Here is a 27,969-nt window from a genome sequence, read left to right on the forward strand (position 1 = left end):
TCCATTTTAAATTCAAAATTTCTAAAGTATAATATGAAAACAGTTGAATTATAGTTTCTCCGTTGGTTATATTTTAAAGGCCACATTTCAGGAGAACAAAGGCTGCGAAATCACTTTCATTGTCATGTTTTGGACTGTAAAAACTCATCGAAGATGGAACTGCCACGTTGCCTCCTTTGCGAGTTGTTTTGGGTCTAGAAAAGGCACATTTCTGACACTTTCAGATCCCAGTGAAAATTCAGGCGTTTCCGGCCAAATTTGTCTTACATAGTAATCATTCACTGCAAGAATTTTCTACATTTTCTACAAATATAAGCAACAGCAATATGATGCCACTTGTTGTAGTTGTAGTTTGCAGCTAGTGTAGATGATTTGAAATATTTATCAAGTAATGATTAATTAATACTCATGAATTTGTAAACAGAAAAAAATAACGAGGAGAATGCTTGATATTAATTTCAGTATTGAACCATCCATATCAGTGCAGACGTACAACGAATTTTCCATATTGTAAAATGTGAAAAACGCGGCAATCCTTATTCTAAAAGCTGTTATTTTCTGTTCTGACGGTTGATTTGACAACCCCAATTACTATACTAAATCATTTAACTGTTTTCAACAATTAAATGTGGCACGGCAAAACTGGAGCCATTAATCTGTCACTAAAAAAAGGAAGGCAAAAAATTAACTTTTGTAAATGTAAGATATTATTTTAATTATCTTCTGGCGATATGTGTTCTAGATTTTTGCTCTATTTTTCTAAATAACAGAAATTATCTTTGATTTGCGGCTAAATTGAGGTTTTTACCAAAACATTATATGACATTGGATAGGTTTTGTTCATAATTATTGGAATAAATTATGATATGTTATTCATGTGGTAGCTGATATATTGATATTTCAAAGTTGTCAATGATAGTGAATATATTTATAAAGGCCAAAGTTAGGACGAAGCAGCAATAATAAATTCGATAAACTTAGTTATTTATTATACAAGGGAAAAATTACTAGATAATAGCTTGAGGTTGTATTGTTTATTATTACAATATTCAAGTCAAGAGAATATCGATGTGAAATTTGAATTTTGAAACAAGTGAACTATGTTGTACTTATAGTGACAATTAGACCTCCGTTGCTAAGGTAATCGAATAGCCTTCAATTCAATTTCGTGATTTTATTCAAAAATCGTGACTTAGTGGTTGTTAAGAAGTTATTTTCAATGCTATAAAGTGGAAAATGTCTGATTTCGAATTACCTTTGACTCCACCAGAATTGGTAGAAGTAGCCAAAGTAGCATCACAAAATTATTGCAAGTTAATTCATAGAAGATGGAGAAAACATGAAGATCTTTCTCAAAGACGGTAATATTGGTTTATTTTACGAAATTGGCATCTACAAAAACAAAAGCCATCAACAGTTATTCAATGATTAAGAGTATATTACGATCCAATAATAATGTATACATTTCAAAATACTTCAAACTAACTACATTTCTGGGAAAGATAAAAAGTTCAAGAAAGCTGCGATTTTTACCATATTACAAATTAGTGATTTTTTAAATAAGTCTATCGCTAGTCGTTTGCTAAGCGGAAGATTCTTAAATGTAATGAAATCAGATGTATCCAATACTCATAAACAACTGTAAATTAATGTAAAGTAAATTAATGTAAACCTGGCTTATAAGTAAATGGCGTAAGCCCAAACTACAACCTAAAATTATTCGCCCACCAAACTCTGTGCTGCAGAGTTGATGTAATCATCGATTTTTCTAATATCACTTTGAAAGATAAAGAATATATGTCATATCCGATAGTTTGTGATTATTTCGTGATTTACTATATAAGTATGAGTATCAGAACTAAGAAATATTAGAAAAAGCATTTTAAGTATTGTTTAACCTATGAATGTATGGATTTGGGATCTCGTATACACTGCGACCCAAAGGATGTATTGAGTCTAATTTCAACACAAGAACATACGACTGTTGTATAGTTTAAGGAAGGAAGGTATAATTCATGTAATGCACATTTAATAATTGTTTTTTATATAAAGGAAATGTAACTTAATTGTACCATACGAGTGCCGTTTTTTTTCAACCTCCGATTGGCTATAAATAAAAGCCATGTTTACGTGGCTGTAGCACTACGCCGACTGACGCCTGAATGTCAACAATGGCGGAGTGTATTATGGAAGAGCTTAGCAGTCGCCTACAGCGCATGCCCGTTTTCTTTTCCCGTGTAGTATCTGCACGGAGCGATTGACGGTTGAAGAAAAAAACGGTCCTCGTATATTCTAAAATTATATGTATATATATGCTTATACGATATCCTGGCAAAAAGTACTTACTTTTTACCCAGGGACCAAAGTAATTGTATAAATAGTGACATTTTATTTTCTGGTGACAGAAATGGAACGTCACAGAAAACAATTATTTATTTGGAGAGGTCTATAATATTGAATATTGATTGAAGAAATCGAATAGAGAAATATGAATTGAACTCTGTATGATTAAACAGAAGTTTTTAAAGTTTTTAGATACTCTGAGATTGCCAACACCTCTTAAGTACGAGAATATTGGTATGGATAACCAATTAGTTAAACTTAAATATCTATTATGTTATAAATAAAACACTTTTTTGAACTTATTTGGAAATCCAAATAAATTATCGGCTGTGGATGACTAATTTATGCAAATATGCAATGAATATTTCACTGTCATTAGCTGATTTGTCGTCCATTTTTGGATTTTTACAATTTTTAATACATATGATACATGAATTAAACCTTTAAACAGGGGTGTTTATAAAACTGTTTGTAAGCCGTATGCTGCTCCCGTGCCCATATGATGCGGCTCTCGGTTTTGCAACCCTGCACATAAATTGTTTATTATGTACTAGACTTGGTAATGTTGTACACTTTATTGGAATGCCTGCACTGTACGCCTGCACATACATCGTAGGCAGTAGATGCCAGCCAGTTTAAACTGGTATGACAGTCACGTTTAATTAACTTTTTGAGATTGTGATTGAGATTTTTGGTAATGTCGTCAAAGAAACGTCAATATGAAGAGAATTTGTGTTTGTTTAGGCCAGCAATATTAAACTATTCAAGTTGTTCTTAGTTGGAAAAGCCAAATTGAAATTCACAGACAGGGCACGGTTGTATCAGCCGTTTACAGAAGAAACGGATCTAGATTCGTAGATAACTCACAACTTGCATTGTTGAAGTAGGTCTGAGATGAATATAAGAAAGATTTAGTTACACTACAAGAAAACTACTTGTAGTTGTATTATTGAATTAACCTTAGATTATGTATCAGAATATACAGTTTTGCTACTGATAGTGCTCATTCATGACAGAAAACAAGCCCTTCTCCTGCTTTTGTATGTTGATAATCTCTTATAGCTTTTCTTATGTTAAAATGTTAACAGGAAAATACGTATCTTAAATTTGTGTTATATCAAGTGATTTTAGTGCCCTTGATTCTTAAATCATCATAAGTTGAAAAATGCATTCCTCATCTTCTTTGATAAGGTTCGCCTTAAGAGCTATTTTGAACTTTTCGGCTCCCAACGACAAGGCTAGGGGCCAACCCTGCTTTGTAACGAACTAAGTGAATACTAATCACTAAACTAAATTCCTTCTCTACATTGTTGCTGTTCTACTCAAAATAATTATTGTTGCGAAATTTCCACAGTTGATATTTATTCTTCAAAACTTCTGACAAGTTAATTAAGAGTAGTATTTGTTGAAGGCGTGCTTTGTAGTTTGTAATCGTTTTTTACACATTTATTTTTTAATGCGTTTCATATTTTTCTTATATATTTAGTTTTAATGAACTATTCCCCTTAATGTGTTTTAGGTTTTCATAAGAATATTAGTAATACTACGAGGGCGGTTCAAATATGATCGAAACAAACGCTGTGGATGGCGCGCCTGTATATTTTGACGGTCGTGGCCAGATAATGTCTTAGCTGGATTCCTTATTAATAGTGTCGAATAGTTTTCGTCGTCAACGCACGTTTCACGGTCATGAATGAACGTCAAGTGCCAACCACCGTTGCTCAATGTATCATTTTTTGGTGTAGAAGGCATTAAAAAAACGGAAATTCTCCAATTCTGTATTCAAATGGGCCAAATTATTCGAAAATTACCACGAGAGTGAACCGCATGATATACGACCCCGAACCATCAACATTCACATCGTACTAATAACTCTTTTTGGAGGATAATTGTTTAGAAAAATTTTTTTCTGAACTCAGCATTAGTATTAGTAGTATAAGGCCATCCATAAACACCTACAATTTTCTCTCAAACTGTTGAACAAAAATTCATGTGGTTGGAAATTTCTCATCGCTTGCTGACGCAATATGAGAGGGGGGTGGACGGTTTTTTAACGGGAATCTTAATTACAGATGAAGCATGGGTACACTATTACACTCGCAAGGTGTTATCTGAAAAGTGGAGGAAAAAAGAGGAAGGGACGCTAGACTAAGCGAAGACAACCAGGTCCGCGAGTAAGATCATATTCTGGAACCAATGGGTAGTTTCCAGCGTGAAGTGTGATTCTTCTCCAGGATAACGCGCGTCTTGCGCTCGATACAATGTGAAAACAGGAGTGAGAGATACTAGAATATCCTTCCTACAATCCAGACTTACCACCCTGCGACTACCACATGTTTGGACTATTGAAGAAACCCTCGGTGGTAAAAATTTCAATACAATACCGACAATGAGGTAGAGAAAAGCTTTCGGAGAGGAGACAAAACTGTTTCACTAGTGAGGGAAATTCCCCAGAAAAACTGTGAATTTTTGTACGTATTTTTGATATTACTTGATTCTGTCTTTGCCTCGGTCAAATTTGAACCGCCCTCGTACTTCTGGTACGAATATTTTCTTTGTCATTGTGTGTCATTCGTTTACCAATGAAGTTTGAAAATTTTATCACAGTAGGTATACTATTGACACAGGAAATTGAGTATCAACTTACCAGGTGGCTCTCGAAATTTGAAACATTATAATTTTAAAAGTAAGAGACATATGTTACTTGTAATATGTTGTCTAACTTTTCACATTATCAAATTTTTCTGTAAAAACACACAATTACACCACTTAATAGTCGATTCCATAACCGTCATCAAAGACTGAAGGTAAAATAGTATGGAATTCCATTTTGAGCTTATACCTATGTGTGAACCTTCACTGAAAAACAACTTCAGATGAAAAATCAAATAAAAGCCGCACCGAAATTAAAGATAAAACTGAAGAAAAATGAAGATAAAAATACACTTCGAACTCTGAACGATGAGGGAATTTATATCGCACCTGATTTATCAATAAAAGAACTGAAAATTAGAAACATATTTATTGGTCAAGAAGAAAAAAATAATTGGAGAATTGTGAAAATTCTCCTCAGTAAACTAATGATAGAAGGAGTATAGTAAAAATGGAAATAAAAAGAAGCTAAGAAGGACTAAAAAACTAATAAAACAAAAAGATGTATTGAACGACTAGGACAAGACAAAACTAAATAAAACTTAAGATTGAGATACGATGTTAGGTTAGATTATTACATAACAACTTAAGTAGGGAGTGAATAAATTAACCGACTTGGTATTACTTGGAACTCACAACAACAACATTTATATATATTCCAGAAAGAATAATGACAATTTAATTGAAAATCTTATTCGTATCATGTAACGAAGATGATTAAACCAAAAACAAATGGGATAATGTTACAGAGATCTATAAATCAATGGATAGAAAAATTATTACATTGGGAGATCTGAACTGACAATTCAATCAGTTTCCATCACAATAGATGTTATAAGAAAGCATGGAGAAATAACGAGAAATAAAACCCATCCAGAATAATAAATATTCACACGACTACATGTAATGATCATATTCTTTCGTTATAAAGATATTCATACAAGGGAATTGATAAGTTGTAATGAAGAATCAGTCATATATTATACAGAGTGTATGAAACGTCTCAATTATAAATGTTTGTGGGCAAGAGTCTTGTAATTCGGTATTATGGTGGTATCTACATTGTTATAAGATCTCTCCCTTTTCCGGAAAAATAAGGAACTTTGTCATTTCAAATAGCCTATATATTTTGTGTTTTTAGAAATCCCTAAGAAATATTGATTATTTTTCATGTAATATTTTCTGTATCTAAATACCATAATTTCGCAATTACAGCAAGATTTAAAGTATCTCCACCAAAGTTACAATAAATATTGTACATTTGGATTGCTACTATTGAATAAACCTGTTCAATTTGAATATTCTGTTATAATTTATGTGCTAATACAAATCTCGTATCAGGATCTGGTGTCAGTAAGGAATATAAAATGGATAGATATGCTGATTCACCTAGACAAATAATTTTGTCTGTTCTGAAAAAACAACTGATAATATTACTTCGAAAAATAGAACTGAAGCCAGCAATTCTACAGAAAAAAATTATAGGTAGCAAATATATCCAAAGAAAAATTCGCTTGAAAAAGTCAGACGCTAAAACTTCTTTCGGTAACGTCTACACAAGTTCACATCGTATGTGAAATGATATTTGAAACGGTTTGTGTTTTTTAACTGGTACCTAAAGGAATTTAAGCTTCTAATTTATGCGCTTAAAGAAACAAATTGTTCAATATTTCAATTTAAATTTCAATATCAGCAAAAATAGGTAATTTGCTACAGAAAGAAATTTGATTCCTTAACATTGCTCACTTTGAATAGATCGAATATATTCATTATTGAAATTCATTTAATAATTTATCACATCAATTCCATAATTATAGCATTAAAATCAACAAATTGAAAGTTTGATTTAAGTAGAGAGCAGTTAATTTTAAAATATGTAACGATCTAAGACAATTATCTGATTCTTCTCTAACCTTCATTGACTTTCAAAGTAATCCATATTATACATAAGACACTTCTAACAACGGAAATAAACCTATTACAAACTGTCAGAAAATGCTTTTTCTTTTCGGAATCGAACACAGAACAGATATCATACGTTTTTGGATGGTCGGCATGTCCGCAAAACATGCTTCTTTTAGGATCCCCTTCAAACTTGGAAATAGAAAGATAATCGAGGGCACCAGATCATGGGAGTACGGTTTATTCTAGAACAGATATACCACGCTAAGCTGAAAATTGATTCACGCCGAATGCAGAGCAGCGCAAGCGCGTTATCGTGTCGGGTGCGTGGTAGCAACCGTTTAAAAACTTCGTCGTAGAATAAAGCGTTCACATTTTGACCCACAGGAGCAAATTATTCCTGATGAATCGTCGTTGTCGAAAAATGCGATCAGCACTGTCTGGACTTTGGACTTTCAACAGCAATACTTCGGATTGAATTCGGATGAAAGTGGTAGCACCAGTACACCTTGTGACTATTGTCCGCAAAAAGGATAGATCGCGATCACATCTGGTAATGAAATCTACAGTTAATTATATTCGTCTCTGGATGTCAGTGAATCGTTATGTGCAAGTGTGTGAACATAGCACATGTAGCCGTTGAGGTATCGGACCATTCACATAATTCTTAAGATTCCACCGTCTTCTGTCTTCGGAAACAGTCCAATAATATTTTTAGAAAGTGTTTTCAAGGAATTTTGAACATTTTTGTTTCGCCAACTATACTTCTAGTTTTATAATTTTTGAAACTTGCTTAAAGTTTGCTTCAGTGCAGTGGGAAAAGTCAGTTTGGTACATTTATGGTTCTAGAGGCTCAGTATTTTCACTTCGCCATACAAAAGTTCACTGTCGTTACAGCTGATCCTATATAATGACCATCTTTATGTAGCCCATCTGTTTGAGCATATCTGTAACCAAAGTTTTGGGGTGTTTAGGCGAACTGCGAATATCTACTTCTCCCAATTCTAGTGGACCGATCTCATTCGGATGCTTGCTTAACGTACTTTTTATCGATTTGATGATCTGGTCAAATCTGTCTTTGTCATCTTCTTTAGTGCTGCTACCTTTGTTGTTTTCAAAAACTTTCGTGATTGCTATATGAAGTACTACGTGAGTTCTTGATAAAGCTTCAGATGCTCAAACACCATATGAATAGAAAAATCAAGATAGTTGGGTAATATATACTCTATACTTTGAAAAAGTTTCGTTTTGTTCCTGCTCTCGATAAGACGGATACAAATGTTCTAGATAATTGTGATCATATCCAATATCTTCTTTGTATAATTGAAGTGGTCTAATTCTTCAAGAGTGTATTCTGAAGGAAATCTAAGACATTTCCCTGTCGCGCGATGATGCAATCTCCTATTTGCTTCAGCCATTGCTATTCATCACGTTACTAATGGCGATGAGGATATTGACAAATTTTCGAATATGAAAATGAAGTATATGAATTTTTCTAATCTTCCAATTCACTCTACTTTACATGTAAGCTTATATAGCCTTCTTATGCTTTTCTACTTTTCAAATTTCTTTCTCCTTGATTTCTTCATTTTCTTCTTCATCTTTTGCATATGTCATAATGGTACCCATAGTCTATTTCTTCTAATATTGTATGTTTGGCTTCGAAGTCCTTTACTTACCTCTTTATTATGATATTAGATGCTAGCAAAAACATATAAATGTTCTAAGGAATGTTTAAGTAGAAACCCCTCTATAAAACAGATTGATATTCTCTCCGATAGCGAAGCGGCTTTGAAGGCTATTAAATGTACGTCCAAGCTAGCATGCAAATACAAACAAACAAAGTACGCCAACAACAACAAGTAAATAAGCAACCTAGCCAACAAGAGACAAAAATTCCATCTGTTGGACCAGAGTTCTTCTGAGGGCTCATGAAACGTCACATCAATAACGAACTGAACTTATGGCTTAAGAATAAGGATACACTCCAAGTCCAAGACAAACGAAAAGATTCATAACTATATCAACACAGAAGTCTGAGGAACTTCTTGTGATGTGCAGAAACGATATTGAACTAGTGGCCTGTCTCAACTGTCTATCTAGGAACAGTAGAGACTCGTATATAACGATAGGCATGGCATAAATCGATAACTCAGATATTGTGAGCAAGTCATAGATACAGTAGAACATCTATTTTGCGAATGTTGTTCACATTTCATTGAAAGACTTAGGTACCTCAAAGGAGCACAACTACAACCTTGGGAATATCTTCTACGAATAGGTGAATAGGCTGAAGAAAAGGCAACTTTACAAACAATCTAAAATATACAGTATCATGTAGATTCTTTTTTTATTGTCCACACTTATGTCGTTATCTCAGACAGAATGATGAGCAACGATTACGTCTTTATCTCCTGGCATTTCGGTCTTTGATTGCATCATACAACGTTTACACCTAAATACTTATAGTTACGACCCTGGTTCATACTTTGTCAACTATGCAGCAACTGTTCTGCTTTAATATTCATTTACATGTAAACTGTAAAAAACGCTCTCATGGTGATAACGAAATATTAGAATCTGAAACATTTTGTTAAGCTCAGCACACTCGTAATTACTATTCTATTGATGTTTCATGAACATTAAAAAAACATGGTTTGTGAAGAAAATCAAATGATAAACGTTGACTTTAACATCATAGGCTCTCAATATGATTATGATGTAAAAAAATCAAGATGGAAAAATAATTACTTTACCAAGTTTATTTAGTGTTTAATATTTTTTAATGCCGATAAATAAATTTAAAACAATATTTGGTATAATAGCTCAATTTAAAATGGAAAAAAAAACGTTCTTTCCATTATTTACAAAAATCTTAAGCACTTAAATTTACCTTATAATCACTGAACTAAAAATAAAAAAACCCGAGAGCTAACCATCTTATTCCACCTTAACCTAAATGATGAATTCTTTCCATTCCATACATCAATTTATGAATAGACACAGATATTTTATTAGGCTCTCACTTCCATTTCTAATTTGTTTTTCAATATAATCATGATATCATTGCGCTTCTTTGTTCACCTTTCTAAGCTTGAGTTTATTTTGATAATGTAAGAACAATCATAAAATCATAATAATAAGTACCGTTTATCGTGTATAAATATCAAATAAAATGAAAACTCTGAATTGTCAGTCATCCAATTACTCTTTTTCGAAGTATATTTTAAGTCAGACAGGACAAATATTAAAATGTATTTATGAGAACTAACTACAACGTATTTAAATAGCGCTAACTTCACAGATAGTTGAATAAATTTGATTTCGTGTGATTTAAAAAAAAAAAAAAAGATTTTGAACAAATAATATTCTTCAATGACCACGAAAATGGTGAATATTTTGCCAACAGGTACGCAACCAGATTGGTTTTATATCATTTGAAATTTATATTTTACATTTCAACGAGGTAGAGTGTAAGTGGTTTTTAATGGAGTATCCCATTAAGCGGTAAATTGCAAAGACGGGAATGGAGCGATGAACATTCTTTTATTGATAATTTGTCTTCCACAGTAACGTCCAATATTCTTTGGAGTGTATATATTGAATAGTCAGTCTCCATCGTATTGGAGAGTTATTATGTTCCTTTATTAGCAGTTCGCTGGAAAATATATCAGAAAACTTAGGAGCATATTTGGAAATACGAAGTATTACGGGACATGATGCAAAAAATTCGGTATTGAGTAGGTGACGTGGAACTAATGACTTAAAAAAATTTCTCATACGACCTTCAAAGATGCGAAATCAGAACTTATATTTAAGTATATTTTATAAAATTTTTAACAATCCATAACTTTTAGAAGATAGTAAAAATTAATTTTTCAATCCATTTCTTAACAAAAAGGGACTGAAGAAAATTATCATAAATTGTAATTATTTGTTGAAACGCAATCAAACATTTATAATTGAAATCGATAGTGTCTAGCATCGTGTTACTTGAAATTGAAAGGAAAGGAAAAACATCTCCACACACTTCCGGAGTCTACGGAGGATATTGCTTTAAATTTGGAAGAACATTTCAAGATTGTGCCTTGTAGCGTCACAATAGGCTTGTTTTCACTAATAATAAATCGGATAGCTTTGATTTTCTAATGATTATCCATGATAATTAGTAAATAAAAAACAACTTTTCTACAAAATTGATGAAAGATTAATAATATTTTTGAAAAATAACATCGACAGAATGAGGCGTTTAATCACGTGACATTAAACACCAATCAGAAAAGCGTGACGTCACACCTCGCGAAACACTATGTTGTAGCTGTCATTTTCGTATAAAGTAACCAGGTTATTTCGAGTTTTCAGCAATTATTGTTGAATTAATAAAGTTAGTTTTTAGTTTAATCTTGAAAGACAGGTATAATTTACCACGGAATCAGGATTTAACAAAGCAAACTGCCCTAAATTGACGCCGTTAAGCTTGACAAATTTTTTGCAATGAACACCTACTTTTGTTGACCGGAAGTCCGCAGTGTTGAAACTTATATGTAAGTAATATGTGAAGAACGAACAAAGTCTTATTTAATTAGCAGTTACCAGTCAGAGACTTAACTGATTTTGAGGTTAGCGGATACAAAGTTTCAATAACTTTAACTTAATTAAGTCATAATATTTTATATGTTATGTGTGGTATATTATGGTAGATTTTGCAAAATTCATTCCTTTTACTATACATTTATAAATAGATACATCAAGTTTTGTTTGATACTTACATCAAAATGATCTTCACAGAAATAATTTGTGGAGTTAGTTGATGAAGTAAGAGCATATTGCCTCCCTGCCATTTTTAATCATTTTCCTCGTGTTTGTTCATTGTTTGAAACGTATATGAATAATTTGTTTGGCATTTTTACCGTTGTACTTTCACATTGGGACGCTATACAGTATTTATAATACGAAGAATTCTTTATTTACTAACAAACACAATTGACTGTCATAAACAATCACAGGTGGTTCGCGAGGTGTGACGTCATTCAAGACACAATGACAGTCTTGGCCTTTTTCGCGGTCAATTTCAAATCCATTTCTGAAAAATCGAAATACTATTTTTCTTAATATAGGTTCATTCTATCGATCATTTCGTTCCTAGTGTTTATATGGCCACCACTTTCCCAAAAATTAAATACAATGGACTCATATTCTTGGGATTATCTAAAAGCTTGGTATTTGCAACAACGCTAAACCTAAGAACGAAATGAGGCAGAATCTTGGAATACCCTTTCAAGTTCAAAGAAATATTCTCTGTAAGCTCTGGAAGTTTGTAGAAGTATAAGTTGCCCACTTCGAACATTCATTATAGTTTTTTTTCGTTTTTATTTGATAATTTGTAGGCTAACCAATTAAATTTTTATACATCTCATTTTTTTCTTTATAGAAACACGAATTTATGTTAACTTTCTTTAGAATGTGTTCTTTGTCTTCATCCAGTTTAACAAAGACTACCTTTTTGTTGAAAAATCGACTGGAAAATTAATTTTTTGTATTTTCAGATTGTACAGGTTGTCCCTGTAAAATTTACAGATTGTTAACCATTGGGCATGAGCTACCCCTGACCTTCAAATAGTAGCGTAAAATCATTTATTCCCTCAAACACACAACATGGACATACGTAGTCATTCATTAAAAATTCATAAGGCCCATAACTCCGAAACGGGAGGTAGTATGAAAAATTTATTAATGTCACATCATTATTTTGACGTCATCTACTCACTCCCGATTTTTTTGCGTTAAGTCCCAGAACATCCTGAATAATAGTCTATTTTGATGAGAATTCGTGGTTCGGAGTGACCAGTATCGATTTTAATCCAATAAAACATCTATGAGACACCCTGGTAATAGATATTCGATTTCGTCTACTTGGTTAGAGCAAATAGGCTGAGTTAATGAAGGGCTGAATACGATATGAGCCGAATAGTAACCAATTGATGTGCAAAATTACTACTTTCGAATCTTTTTCAGGTGGTTAAAAGCCTCTCTCTCTTACCAAAGCCGTAAATATAATATGACACCTTGGTTGGAATCTTTTAACTTCACTAGACGAACTGTATAGCTTTCCCAAGTATTTGAACCTTGCACATGGGAGGTCTGAGCATTCAGCTATGACGGAGTCGATAATTTCTTCCTCCTACATGCATCAGCAGCAATCCGAATCTTCCGTGATGCCTATGATATAGAAAAGGCGTCCCAGATGACGGTTAGAATGTCAGTCATTAGTGAAATGTCAGTTTGAATGGAATAGTTGATTGGTCAGACAGGCAAGAGGCGTAATTATGTGTAAGTTTGCTGACTATTGTACTCAACCGAGCTAGATCATGCAACTATCGATCACCAGTTCATATAGAACCTCTTTGCATTAAAGTACAAGACAGTAGCACACTTCTTACAGCAAATACTTTGAGCTAGAAGATTTTAAGATTTATTCAAGTGAGAAAAACTTCCTCCTCAGAAACCTGTTCCGGTTAAGCCGTTCCTCCTGGAGCCATCCGTCTACCGTTATGTGTTCATCCAAGTTCTTGTGATTAATGATTAACTCTCTCCTCATGCCTGCGAATAGCATGATTAATTCTAAAGGTGGAAGATTCAAAGGAACTTCAAGAGTCCTAGCTGGGGCCGTACAAATAGATCCCGTTATGCTATATCATGATCTATTTTCTACTTTCTCTGTATAGCTCTACCATACGATAGCTTAGTATGTAAGAAGAGGATTTATCATACAAATATATATAAAGTGGAGTATATTCGGTGGAAGGCCTCATGTACAACAGAACCAAACTCTTTCATTCAAAGCTGTTTTAAGAAAGAAATATTGGGTATCACTTTCAAATACCATAAAGATAATCTTGTTGTAACTATTTTTTTATCATCGAAGCTTATTTTTCAATTTTTATATGATGCTATCAATTCCTATGTACATTTTATGTTGTTGTTTGATTTCATGCCAATATCTCCATAAATATCTCTTGTGCAACGTAAAAGAGGCATAGATGTGGGTTTATGAGCTTGTGAATTTGTATCTCTCATGTGGACTAAGAGCAACAGGCTTATTACTGTTAGTATATCCCATCACTTTAATTGCGTTCGTTAACCGAGCGGGGTAAGGCGTTAATCTCCAGTTTCGCCGGACCTGGGTTCAAATCAAGTTCATACTGTAAAAAATTATTTTCCCGGCAATTTTTTTAGAATTAATTACTGCAAATTTTTTTTTTGTACATTGAAACAAATTTTACAAATGGCTGCCCTCTGTTGGAGGTTTGCTATACTAGCTGTATTAGTATTACTTAAGAATTTAACACCTTAGATTTTATTATGTTGTTCAAGAAGAATTTTACATCCGTGCATCTGACGCTTTTCTCACAATAATACTGGTATTCTAAAAGCTTGTTTTTCAGTTTATTTGAAATATAGTCATTTAATTAAGTGGATTACCTAGTCTCTCTGTCTCGCTCTTACTATAATTTTGAAATGAATATTATGTTATTTCATAATTTTTTTAAAGCTGAAACATATTTGAAACATTGGTCTCTAAGCTATTGTTTTCGGATAAATCCATCTTTCGCTATCGTTATTATATTCAAAACGGATGATAATGTATTCATAGTTAATTCCAATGAAAACCGAGATAACCGATAACAAGCTATATTAGTGAAATATAGACCATAATCATTTAATGCCAGGTATGCCGGATAATACGGGATAAAAACAAGATTATTTAGTAATTCCGAGGGTTAATTGACTACTGAAAGATGATTTTCATCCATCACTATTGCAATTTCCTCTATTTGTGAATAGGCATACGTAGAGAGAATTTACATTGGATTTGACCTCCGCATGGACTTTAGGTTCGAAAATTTATCGGCCATTCTATCTAATAGGGTGGATTCGAAAGATAGCTTTTATGAAACTCTGTATCGAGAAAAACTAGATATGAATATTACGGCTTTTGGAAATTGGCACATAATTTTTTTTCAAGTTATTCCTACATCATTTTATCAAAACAAAAAGTTTATATTAATGCAGCTACCACTTCCCTCTCAAACCGATACTTTTTAATGAGCAATCACCTTATTTCAATCTAATGTTTTTACTGCAATATCTTATATATCTTTATCTTATAATAATCTGCAACGTTCAATTTCCAAAACACCGCTAGGGTTCCTCTATTATTGACAAATTCCAATCGCTTTCTTGCCATATTCAAACCTTGAATACTACTATGAATATACTTTACAATAATAATCTATGGATTAAGCTCAAACCTAACCCCATTGCACATTGCCGTAGAAAGACATACAAATGCGTCTATGATAAGGATGGTCAAAGATGAACATAGATAATGTAGAATAATAAATTCTAGAGATTGGGAGGTACTGATGTCAAAGTACCCCTTTTTGAACTCCCAATAGATGATTCATAAAAACCAAGTAATATTGAGAAGAAGCTCTTTGTATTGTTGAGTGGTAAAAACAGTTGAAAAAACGTCATTCTCAGTCAAGAATCATATTCTAACATGATATACAAATATCTCCAAGAACAGCAACGGGGATAGGTGTATATAGACAAGAAACCAATTTGACGATCAATTTGAACAAAATTCTGTTATAACCTTAGACAATAATTGAGACAGTAAGGAATGGATAATTTATAATTGATTACCCAGTATTCTACACAGACAGAAGGAAAGTAGATTAGGGAATACATTGCACTGCAACCTCGTCTTTAGGTTGATTGTATTCCGTATCTATGCTAGCTTGAAAGAAACGAAGTTCTCGCTCATTCATATTCTTTTCACGTATGCTTCCATTAGTACGATGATAACTAGGTAAACTGAACGTCTTGAGGTAGCAGTGCCCTGTAAGGACGCTAGTGAGGAGATTTGTTTTCGTTTTATTGAGATTCGAGAAACTTAGAAACAAGCAGTATTAAGGTAATAAGCTCGATAAAATGGTTAAGCCCGAAAAGAAACTTTCAGAGTACTTATTTTCTAGTTTCTTGGTATTTCAAAATTTGTTTGTCATAGGAATACTTTTTTATCCCTCAGATAAGGACAATTCAAGATAATTGTGGTTTTGCATCTATTGGCTTCTTCATTTCGTTTGATTCCTAAATACCAAAAATTGTTTATTATACTTACCTACATCACCAAGCATTTAACGGTATACCCATGTCAGTTTCAAATCGATGACATAGGACTTATAGTTTCATTGACCATGAGATCAAACTGGTAAATCAAATTTTCTGATGGTCTATAAGAAACTCGAACTAGAGCCAAAGATAGTGATAACATTTACCCTTAGTAATCTAGTTAGTCATTTTTGAAGTATATGTATACCTTAAATAGAATTTTTTTAACAAGTTTTTGAACTCTGTCGAAGGTTTCCCATATGATGCTCTAGACTTCATTATTGATTTTCTAGTAGTTATTTTCAAGTCTCTAATAAAAGCTTATTATCTAGGTTTATGGATACACATCATTGGTCAATCAATCTGATACTTGCCTTTAATAAATCACACAATGTGCTTCGGAGCTTATTTATAACTATTTTAATTACTATTAGTAAGTCGTAGTAGGCTCCTTGGTCAGAAGACATGATTTCTCTTTGATTATATCCCTCAAGGGATATAATATCATCATGGTCAACAGATTATTTTATGGTTCCATTCACTTCTTTGTTTGTTGTTAAGAGTTTTCTGGGTAATTTCGGACGGATATGGATCGACTTTGGACTAGAAAGGTACTAACATTATATCCTTTTGTTATTGACTATTTCATACTTCATCGTTTCAAGTGAAAATGATGTTAGACACCTTATTGAAGGTAGAAAATTTCCATTTTTCAAATATTGGATCTAATGGTACAGTAGCTAATTTCCTACAGATGGAAAAGGTCGTTTCAAGGAACAGGATAGATATCTTTCTGTAGGACTGCTAGGTATATATCATCCACTCTAACTTATTTATATGGTCAAAATATACTATATACTATATATATATATATACTATTGACCATTCTAGCCGTTGTCTTCCTACCAATAACCCAATCCTTATTAATGACTGGGATGTGATCATTTCAATATTATTCAAGGGTTCACTACTTGAAAAGTGTAATAGAAGTATTTTTTCAATGGAAAGCTTGAAAGCGTTTTTGACCTTTTGTTCTACTAAGTAAGCTTATCATTGTATCTCTATCAAAAAGTGGCTCATTTGGCTATGATAAATATCTGATGTACCTATCTCAGAGGTTTTATAGCTTTCCATTTTATTAAGCAACATCTTCACATATTCCAATTTGTAATCACAAAAAACTGGAATATTTGAGCCTCAGCGATCTGTCGGACTTGTTCCTACTAGAACTATGAGCAAATGGTCTCACCTTTTGGTGGAATCTATTTCAAATTTTCTCTTATGTTAATTATTCTTAATATTTAAATTCAAAATTTCGACACATTGCGTGCTTATTTAAAAAGATTGATTCATATTTTCGTACTTTTAGAAATTGTAAGATCATATACTTCTATAGAAAAATTTCTATTAAATAGGAGGATGGTCCCAGAAGTACTTGGTCCAACAAAGAAATACAAAAATGCTTTGTTTCAACTTATCCTCGTTTTAGCTCCATACACTTTTCCCAACGATGTTCAATAAGTTCTATATCCTAATTATAAAAAGAATCGTCAATCTCCCCAAAATAGCTACTAACTGCCGACATCACCTTTTCAATGTTGAAAAATCCTTGACCACTGAGCTATTTTTTCAAGTCTGGGAGTAGAAAATAATCCAAGGGGGCTAAATATGGCTAATAGGGTGCATGAGATGGCAACTCAAACTGTAATAATATATGGTAATAACGTATGTTTGAGCTGGTGCATTGTCTTGATGAAACAACCCTTTCTTCTCAGCCAAATGCAGTCGTTTTTGCTCGATTCCTTCCATAAACCGTTGCAATAAGTTCACATAATACACACCGTTGATAATTTTTCCTTTTTCAGGAATATCCCGAAAAATCGACGCCAAGACCTTGCCTGCAGACGGAACGGTGTTTGCTATCTTTGTAGCCGTTCTCCGCCTTCAATGCATTATTTTGATTGTTCTTTTGTTTTGGGTATGAAGATATGGACCCACATTTCATCCATGGTTATGAAAGGGCGCAAAAAATACTCGATGGGAACATCTTTGCTCCATAGTGAGCAAACGCCGCATCCATCTTGCTCAAGGCTTTCTCGTGTCCAAATTTTCAGTTAATATGCGATGTACCATATTTTTTTAAATGTATACTATGTCGCTAGCTCGCGCATTTTCAGTCCACGATCATCCAGTAGCGTCCTGTGGTTTTTTTTCAACATTTCTGGAGAGATCACCTCATTTGGTCGATCACTGCGATTCTGGTCTTTGCAGGTCGTACTACCCCGTATAAACTCTGCTATCTGCTGTATTTTACTGTTGATAACGAAGCGGCAGTCTCACCCTTGTTCAACTTTTGTATTAGTTGGGTTAAGGACTTTCAAATAAAAGTATTGTATCACTTAACGATGATCAATTTTTTCCACGTTTACAAATTCAATGTAAACGTTAACTATTGATGGCTTCCAAACAACGTGGCGTCTTCAAAATTGAAACATCTGCTGTTTTGATTGTGTACTTTCTAATACAGTGATATTTTTCAAGCAACTATCACCATCTCTAGTTCAGGCCAGTTACTTCTTGGACCATCTTTCACGTTCTCCTCTAAATACACCCTTCGTCTTAGGAAGTTATAGCATCTGATTAAAGAAAGTCGGAATAGTCATAAGATATTCGTCAATCAATATCTTGTCCCATTTGCATGTTGTGAATGTTCCTAATTGCAACAATATTCTTGTTAATACCTTTTAACAATTTAGAGATGATAAAGATAACCAATGCATTTCAAATTTTTGCTCGACAATATTTTTTACATGGTAAGCAATTAATTTGGATTAAATCATTTAATGGACTAGAACAAATAAAAATTATTATCTTTCGCTCGATTCAATCCATTTGGAGAAAATTGCGAGCACGCAGAGAATATCAATGAGTGCACTCGCTATTTTTCATGTTATAACGTTATACCATTCATTCTTTGTTTATTCAAATATTCGTTTTTCCAGTTCCAGATCATATCAGACCGAGAGTGTGTTCTCTGCCGGAGAAACCCTACAATCCCCGTCTAAATGATGACCTATATCGATTGCGAACATTCAGCATTACGAACAAGGGTGGAGTTGTGAACTGTGGGGATTCCATAATTAACAGAAGATCCAGGTCGAATACTAGTGTCAATTCTACAGCCAGCAGGTAAGTCGTTTCTAAGGGCCTTAGAAATCCAAAAATATCATAGATTGATGAACGGAAAGCTCTGGAAATAATATAATGGATTTGAAAAGCGACCGTACAGTGATACATCTTTTTTGAGCCCTTTTCTATTAAATAAACTTATTAATAATTAATCGGTTCAGTTTATTGCAAAATAAGTATGATTTTCGAACAAAAGGTCTTATCTATCAACAATTCGGTTAATGAAGTACATAAAGTAAACATTTATGAGTTTACGAATGATTAAGTATGTTACAGAAATACAAAATATGTAAAAATTCTGTCTGCGGGTAAGATGACGATTATTCAAACTTGAATAGAAATATTCTGCATACCTATTTAATCAATAAGTTGAGAAAAAATACCAATCTTGTCGAAGATGTATTTAAACAAAAAAATAATTAGTCAGTAGGTAATATAAAAATTTAAAAGGCACAGATATAAACGAAACTAAGCATTCAACTTATTGACAGAAATCACAAAACCACTGCTTACCTTTTGCTTTTTTCACGTCCAGTCCAATGCAAACTGCATGAGCCCATTCCCCACATTTGGCACACATATACCAAAGTTCATTTTTTTCCTGCGTCTTCAATTCCTGTCATCATCAGAGCTGATTATATCCAGTTCATCTACACTGTCTGAACATCACAAAATGATTCTGAAATGAATCAAACACCTTGCGCTTATTGGTTCTTTATTTCACTATTTGGCGGCTTATTTTCTTTAGTTCAACACTTCTGGCTTTTTCCTTTGTTGCTTATTGTCTGATTTTCTTTTTTTTTTTTGTATTACTTCCAAAGCTGTTTTAACTGGTGTGCTCAAGATTATTGAAAAAGGTAATTTTTTTCGTTGACATTTATTAACTTCAGCTAAAGGTAATGGAGAAAGTCCAGTTCCGTTGTAAATTTTTGTTTTTTGTTAGATTTTCCTTTTGCTTTTGAGGTAGATGGCTGAGTGTTATTTGGATTTGCACTTTCACATAGAAACTTTTCAATAATTTGTAGGATTATGATATTCTTGGGCTTCAAGAGGCTTGTCTGTACTTTCTGAAGATATCTGAATTGGAATGTTCTATTTCACAAGCCTTAAATTTAAATCCATTTATAGCATTCGCCACTGATACTGCTTTTAAATAAGTTTGTTTGAATGAATAAGCAATATCTAGAAAGGTGATGGTTATTCCCGTATTATTAACCAAAAAATTTTCACAGACTACGCTATAAGCTGTGTTCAAGAGACCAACAAAAGTAACATCCAATGGCTGCATTCTATGGCTTTGGTGTACTGAAAATCCAAATAATGTGATGTAGTTTTCTTTACAAAAATTTATCATCCGGAATTACATGTATCTTGCATGGTTATTCATCAATAATAAAAGGGAATTATCTTAAAAGGGCTTGAAGTATTGAAGAAAATTTTGCAAATGTTTGATAAAGTTTTCTGTTGTCATCCAACTCGTTTCATGTGCCACGCTAATTGATCCTGAAGAAGCACCATTTATGAAAACAGGTTGCATCCAAGCTGTACCATTTGATCCTCTTTTTTTATATTTTAATAACCCTACGTTTTCCTTTAGGGAATTTTTGGATTTATGTCAGGAACTGTAGATATCCCTGTCTAATCACAATTGTAGATTGGGTTAGCTGAATACTTATGCTTTAGTCTTAGGTCTTTTAGAGTATTGAAGAATTTGTCAATATTTTCTTTGTTAATCGCCATCAGACGTACTATGGACGTGGACTCGGGTGTTCGTGAGGAGATATTGAAATTTTTTCTAAAATTCCCACAAAATTCTTTTCTCGACGACGCCATCTGAAAGTTGTTCGTTCTGTATTCATTTACATACCGAAAGTTACGTTTTGAGTGTTCCATGTAGTGAAAGTGACAGTTACGTACTGCAAAACACTTTCAGGACGCTCTGGAATAGACAACTTTAACTTCCTTAAATGTGACTCTAGCCACTTCAATGTTGACAATTGACTTCGATGATTTTGCATAACCTTACATTTTTAATTTTCTGACATTATTTGATTTATCCGAAGTTTTGTCTAAATTAATGAATAACAATGAATGATGATGAAAAAGAAAACATTAGCGATGAAGAGTTACTACTGAAATATTACTTTGCTGGACTCGTCTGTTGCTCGCCTCGCTTCGCTCGTCTCGTAATTTTCAAACTCCTCCAACAAAGTAGCACTTTCAGTCCTTGGCATACAAATAACTATTCCAGCTCTTTTCTTGTCAACGTTAAATTTTTGTTCAATGTTACGATACTCTTCATATTCAAACAAAATTTTGCTGTTTTCTCGTTAAGCCAAAAGCACTTTGGTCGACTTCCACAATGTAATTCTTCAGTTGGAATAACTGTTGATACTTCTACCATTGTATTTAACGGCTTCTCTCATGGGGCACTGGCTCCATAACTGTCTCGTTGTCTTGCGTGTGTACTTTCCCATTACTAAACTAAAAAGTTGATGAAGAAATTAATATAGTCAATAGCTAAGATGACGATGTCGTCATCTTACCCTTAATTGCAATTCGCCATTTTAGCATTAGTAACAAAATAAAAAATAATTGGGATGTGAAAAAAATAGTATGAGCAACATTTAATATGCGAGGCGAGGAAATGTTCTAGATTTTCATCAAGTTCAGTTAGAAAGCAATAATGATATACCAATTAAAATGAACATCTTATTTAGTATACCACTAAACTTTTAACACGAGCAGCCGCCCTATTCACTTGTCTGCTATCGCACTAAATGTGATTTTTACTGAGTCTACGATGTTAACCAACAGAAAAACTAATGTCTTTTGTAGACCTCATAGCTTTATCTTGTTTTGGGAATCTTAAGCTCACTATTCGCCATCTCAGAGACTTCGTCATCTTACCCACTCTTACCCTACTGAGTATCACAAACAATAAATATATTGTCTTCCCAAAATGTCAAAATCTACGATATACGATATACGTTGGATAAAGCAAATTTTTTCTTCCAGACGGAATTAATTTAATTTTATCTAACAACTAACGCATGTAACATAAATTATGAAGCTTCAAATACTATCTATGGAAATATTGACTTAAAAACGCTGCCTTTTGCCTAGATATTTGATCGACAAACTAAGACAATTTACAAAGAAACACGTACTCGTATGATCACGCTGGAAATATTCGAGAGGCAGGATTAAACTTTGGTAAAATGAAAATACCTAAATTTTTCTAGTGTTTTTAATAATGGCACAGAAGTAATTCGAGTTCACAACATTATGATTCATCACAAACAATATTTCAAATACGGAGATTCAGCTTATGACTGTTGTACTACTCTCACATTTTTGCTTGATTACATTAAGACTTCGTGCAGTTTGAGAGACATTACAAGTCTTGATAGCTACTAAATAAACCTCTCTTTTCATCATTCTATCATTTATTATACAGAGTGAGTCATGAGACATACTTTTACCATATGTAGAATCCCTGTGGGAGTATATTATTTGGCTACTAAAAAAGTGTCAAATTCTCTTCATTATTAATATACAGCGGGATTTGTATAATTGACCGTAAATTTTGGTTGACTAAATTCAAGGAGCTTTGGAGAAATCAATTTAGGGATTCATTTTGAATATTGAACTCTCCTTTTTTTTCTAATGCATTAAGTGATTTTCAAACAACATAAATAGCCAATGAAAATGACATATGTTTCAAAGTTGTTACATTACCATTCAATTTTAGTGTACGAAACTTGAGATATCGGTGTCAAAAGTAAAAAAAATCGATTTCTAACACATTTTTTGTAAACAACTTGCTTCCTATGGGTTTTACGCTATTTGTATATTATAGAGCATTAAATTCTCTAAAACTTTTGTTGCAAAAATTTTTTCATACAGTGACACGTTTCTGAGATAAAGAGCAGAGCGTGCGTGGTTAAAATCCCGTTTGAAATCAACTGGTATTCCAGATCAAAATAATAATAATTTGTAGAAACTTGCAGCAGCATTTGAAAAACTGTCCAGATCAGCGGGAAGACGACGACGATGAAGAAGAAAATTGAAATTAGAACTCATTGTCCTCATAATGATTTTTTATTTTTTTTTTCAATTTTAACAATCACAAATGTATCGAATGACATTTTATATTAAACATTAATTACATTTTTATTTCCCTCCCATTATTTTTTATTTATTTAAGAATAATAATTTGAATTATAATAAGATTAAAATTTTTCTCTCTACAATTTTGAAACTACACGGGAAAGTAAGTGCTATTAAATGAATTAATATATGATTGGAAATAAATAATTAAAAAAAATATTTAAATATAATGTAATTGTTGATAAGAAATGAAAATCTTCTATAATTACATATTTAACAATAATTTATATACTTTATAAGAGATTATTTTGATCGGAACTACCAGTTGATTTCAAACGGGGTTCTAACCTGCTCTCTATGTTCTACAATATTGATGATATATACAAATAGCGCAAAACCCATAGGAAACGAGTTATTTGCAAAAAATTTGCAAAAAATCGATTTTTTTTTACTTTTGACCCCCGATTTTTAAAGTTGCTCATATCGAATTATATGTGAGATTTGAGAAGAGTTTTAAGATGTGAAATTAACAAGTTTAAATGACTTTATAGCTGGGTTTCTCGATTTTCCGAAATTCTTGTTAAATCTACCTAAAATGACTGGGCTATATTAATATTTTCTGTGTAAACTAGTTGTCTAAATCGTCCCCAAATATGGTAACAAAGGAGATTGAAATCCGGGAATCTTGAAGGCCATGAATAAGGACCTTCACGTCCTATCCACCTGTTCTCATAAATATTATTAAGATGTTATCTTACGGCTAGTAATTAGTGAAGGGATGCTCCATTTTGCTAAAATCACATCCTTCGGATAAGTAAGTACGAGTTAACAAGCAAATTCTCCAAAATATTTTGTAGAATGTCCAGAAATCCAATTAAAACGCCATCAAAAAAGTAGGGACATACCAATTGGTCATTGGACATTCTTGAAATTATTCATCTCGTCTCTTGTAAATTGGGCTTCATCTATAAATGGTGTCCTATACTTCGTTGGTCATCTACATTACGTTTTGTTTTGCCACCAAGGAAATTGCGATTTCCTCGCAAATAATTAAAAACTGACCCAAATGTTGGATGACTGGAAGTTGGACGATCAGGAAATCTCCTGTTATATTCTCTACCAGCAGCTCTATCATTACTATTACAAAACTCATGTCGGCATATTCTGTGGTCGAAAACTGATGTGGTATTTCGATTGAAAGTAACTAAATCTCTACCATAACTCACACAATAGTACGCGATGAAGATACACACAGAAAAAACATGTATTCTTGTACTTCTGAATAACATTGATAATGACAATTATGACAATGGGTATAAAATGTCAAGAAACATCAAACTGTCAAAAAAATTTAAATTTGAAAAACAATCGATTCTGCTTTTAGAAATAATACTATCACATAACTTAGCTTAAATAATTTATTTAAATTCTTCACTTACTTTCCATTTCTATCTTTTGACTACAACTATTTATTATAAACTGAATCAAAATAAAACATTTCGACTATTCACCTCTGAAGTTGAAGAACAGTTCAATAGAATTTCGTAATTATTTCAAAGAGAAAAACAACTACTTTTCTGGCTAATGCCTCAACGAATATTGAATTACAACTCCTCTGGAGAGGGCGATGTCAATTGACTTTGTTGTCGATATTAACATCCCCAATGGCGCGCAATTGCGGGGGTTGTAACTACTGACTAATTTCGAAGTTACTACGTCTCTTCAGAGCAGTTTAACAACCCTTGTTCGGGCTTAAGACCCGAGCTGAGGACAACGTCAAAAAGCGTCGCTATTTGATTCATGTTATTAAACATTCCTCAGCGAACGCTAACTGGCGCCATCCTCACTTACAACTGCGAACGCTATTTGACGTTGTCTTCGAGTCTCGAACCCAATCGATTGTTGTTAAACTGCTCTGATGAGACATAATAACGTCGAAACTAGTCAGTAGTTACAAACTCTCCTTGCTATTGCGAGCCATTGGGGATGTTATATGTGATGTGATATTCGAATGAACTTTTATAGCTCTATCAACAAATCCGATAATGATTTTTTGTGTTTTTGAATGATGTGAATTATAATTAAGGTATATTCTCGATGTTTCTTTTGTTTATAATCTAGTTTTATTTTTATAATCATTATTTTAAATTCATATCTAACAAATTCATAAAGTTATTGCTTTCTATTTCTATTGTGAATTGGAGCTTAGGTTTTAAATACATTAAAAGCATATAGTAAATCATCACAGTAATCATATGGAATTGCAGCTATGTTGATGACTGTCTAGCTGAGATGAGCTCGTAACATTATTATGTAATACGTCATTATGGTTTTTCTAGTTTTGATTTGATCGTTCACTGAAAATTGAATGTGTGCGTCAAAATTGTCGCGTATGTCGTATTCGTTATTTATGTAATTTGAAAATCCCCTTTAAACAAATATCATACATTTTGCAATATTCAATCCCTGATTTGATGTTTCCAAAGCCTGAATTTCTACGCTAAGCTAATAACAATCGAAAGCTTGATAGTAGTGTACTATATCATGAAAAAAATTAAAAATTAAATTAGATGTTTGAACACTATAGCCAATTAAAATATATAAATGTGTATATATGTATAAATGCGTAATTTACTTTGATATTCATTACACTCTCCTGTTTATTTTTCTTCTAAAATTTCGAACCACAATCTCCCGAAACATCATTAAAATCAACGTTGGTTTTAGGTAAGGTCTAGCGGGGGCTGAAGCCCCAGGCTCCAACACGTAGCTACCCTGCAAAATTACTAATAATCCTGTCAATTTAGACATTCAAAGCTACATAAATTCTCATCAAGCTGAAAATCAGTGAAATTGTTTAAAATACAATTTACTATAGAATTTGAATGTTCCTCATTTCCGTGTATGGAGAAAATTTTATTCAAGACAAAGGTCAAAAAAATGAGTTTTTCGCAATTTTCAGCGAAATGGTAAGTTTTATCATAAAAATACCTCAGACAAAAATTGTAGATCATAAAATTATTTACAACAGACATACCAATACTTTTTCTTTACAAGCAACCGTTTCTCAAATATAATCAGGTCCGGATTAAGATTTATAAGGGCTAAAATAATGACGGGGCCCCCTTAAGGAATTCGGAAACCCGGAAAAATTCACAAAATAATATCAGTACGATAGATTTGTGGTATCAACACATCAAAAAATATAGAATGATTTCTAAATGATGGGGCCCTCTGGACCTGGGGCCCGGGACTATAGCCCCCCCAAGCCCCTAGGTTAATCCAGCACTGAATATAATGATTCAAAAAGTTGTAAAAGTTGTATTGATAGTTTCACCAATATATTTTCAGCAGTAAACTTTTCTTACAACATTGAAATGAACCGAGACATGTATTTTTAAGAAATTTCTGTTGGCTGGATGGAACTGTCATAAGTTCATCTAGTAAATTATCAATTGACGAAGATGTTGCCAAAATTCGAGGATGTTGTTCTGCAGCTTTGGTATTTCTCGTGCAATCATTATAGCTATTAAATATGACAGTAAATCTGAAGAATTATAACTTTTTGAATCGTTAAATCTCAGAAACGGTGGTTCGTAGAAAAAAAAGTATTGATCCGTTTCTTATAAATAATTTTTTGATCTACAATTTTCGTCAAAGGTACTTTTATGATAAAACTCAACGTTTTGCTGATAATCGCCGATAATGATTTATAATTGTATAATAAACAATTTTACTGATTTTCAGTTTGATGGGAATTTATGTAGCTTCACGTTTATTTTTTGGTTTAATTTGACCGGACTATAATTTGATCATTTATTTTAGAAACAATATTAGATCTACAATAAAATTTACTTTTTTTCCGAAAATTCTTTGGAAATTTGAATGAAATGAATGAATTAGTGTAATTTAATCCACACGAGTAAAATCTTTAATAAAAATATATTCGAATGAACTACAACTTGAATTATTTTGTGAATCACAGCAATTCATTCCTCTTATCAACTTTAATAATACAAATAATTTATTACTACCATTGAAAATGCTTAATTTGATCGTTGAATCAGATATGTTCGAAACTTTCCCGAATGTATATATGTCCTACCGATTGCTCGTGACGATAGCGAATTGTGAAGCAGAAAAGTCGTTCTCAGTTTTAAAGAGAATAAAAAATGTACATCGCTCTACAATGTTAGATGAGCGATTGTCGTCATTAATAAAGCTGTGCATTGAAAATGAGTTGTTACAGAATATGAATTTGGTAAGATAATTGAAAATTTTGCCACAACTAAATCGAGAAAGAAGTTTATTAAATAAAAATTTTATGAAATAGTTTATGAAATAAGTTTTGACTTTATTTTTACTTTTAATTTATATTTGATTTAAGACAAATATATTACATTTAAAAGAATTCGAGCTGATTTTGTTATCCTTCAGTAGGTACCGGGTCGATTTTAACCCCAGGTCCCAGGTTCTTTAACCTTATAAAATATTTTGTGATTACGAATTAGAGAAAACCAAAAAGAATTATGAATTTACAATTGTTTACATTATGAAAAGTAATCTATTGAATTCACATAAAAAAACTGGATA

General features: G+C 32.7%; 1 protein-coding gene across 1 annotated transcript in view; it reads left to right on the forward strand.

Annotated features, from left to right (window-relative positions):
* LOC130894066 (uncharacterized) overlaps window positions 1-27,969 on the forward strand; it is a 209,636-nt gene that overhangs the window by 116,985 nt on the left and 64,682 nt on the right. The window contains exon 6 of the mRNA XM_057800626.1: window positions 19,077-19,263. Coding sequence (XP_057656609.1) covers window positions 19,077-19,263 — 187 coding nt within the window. The remainder of the gene's footprint in view (window positions 1-19,076; window positions 19,264-27,969) is intronic.

This window comes from Diorhabda carinulata, chromosome 5 (assembly GCF_026250575.1).
Source record: "Diorhabda carinulata isolate Delta chromosome 5, icDioCari1.1, whole genome shotgun sequence".
Taxonomy (NCBI): Eukaryota; Metazoa; Arthropoda; class Insecta; order Coleoptera; family Chrysomelidae; genus Diorhabda; species Diorhabda carinulata.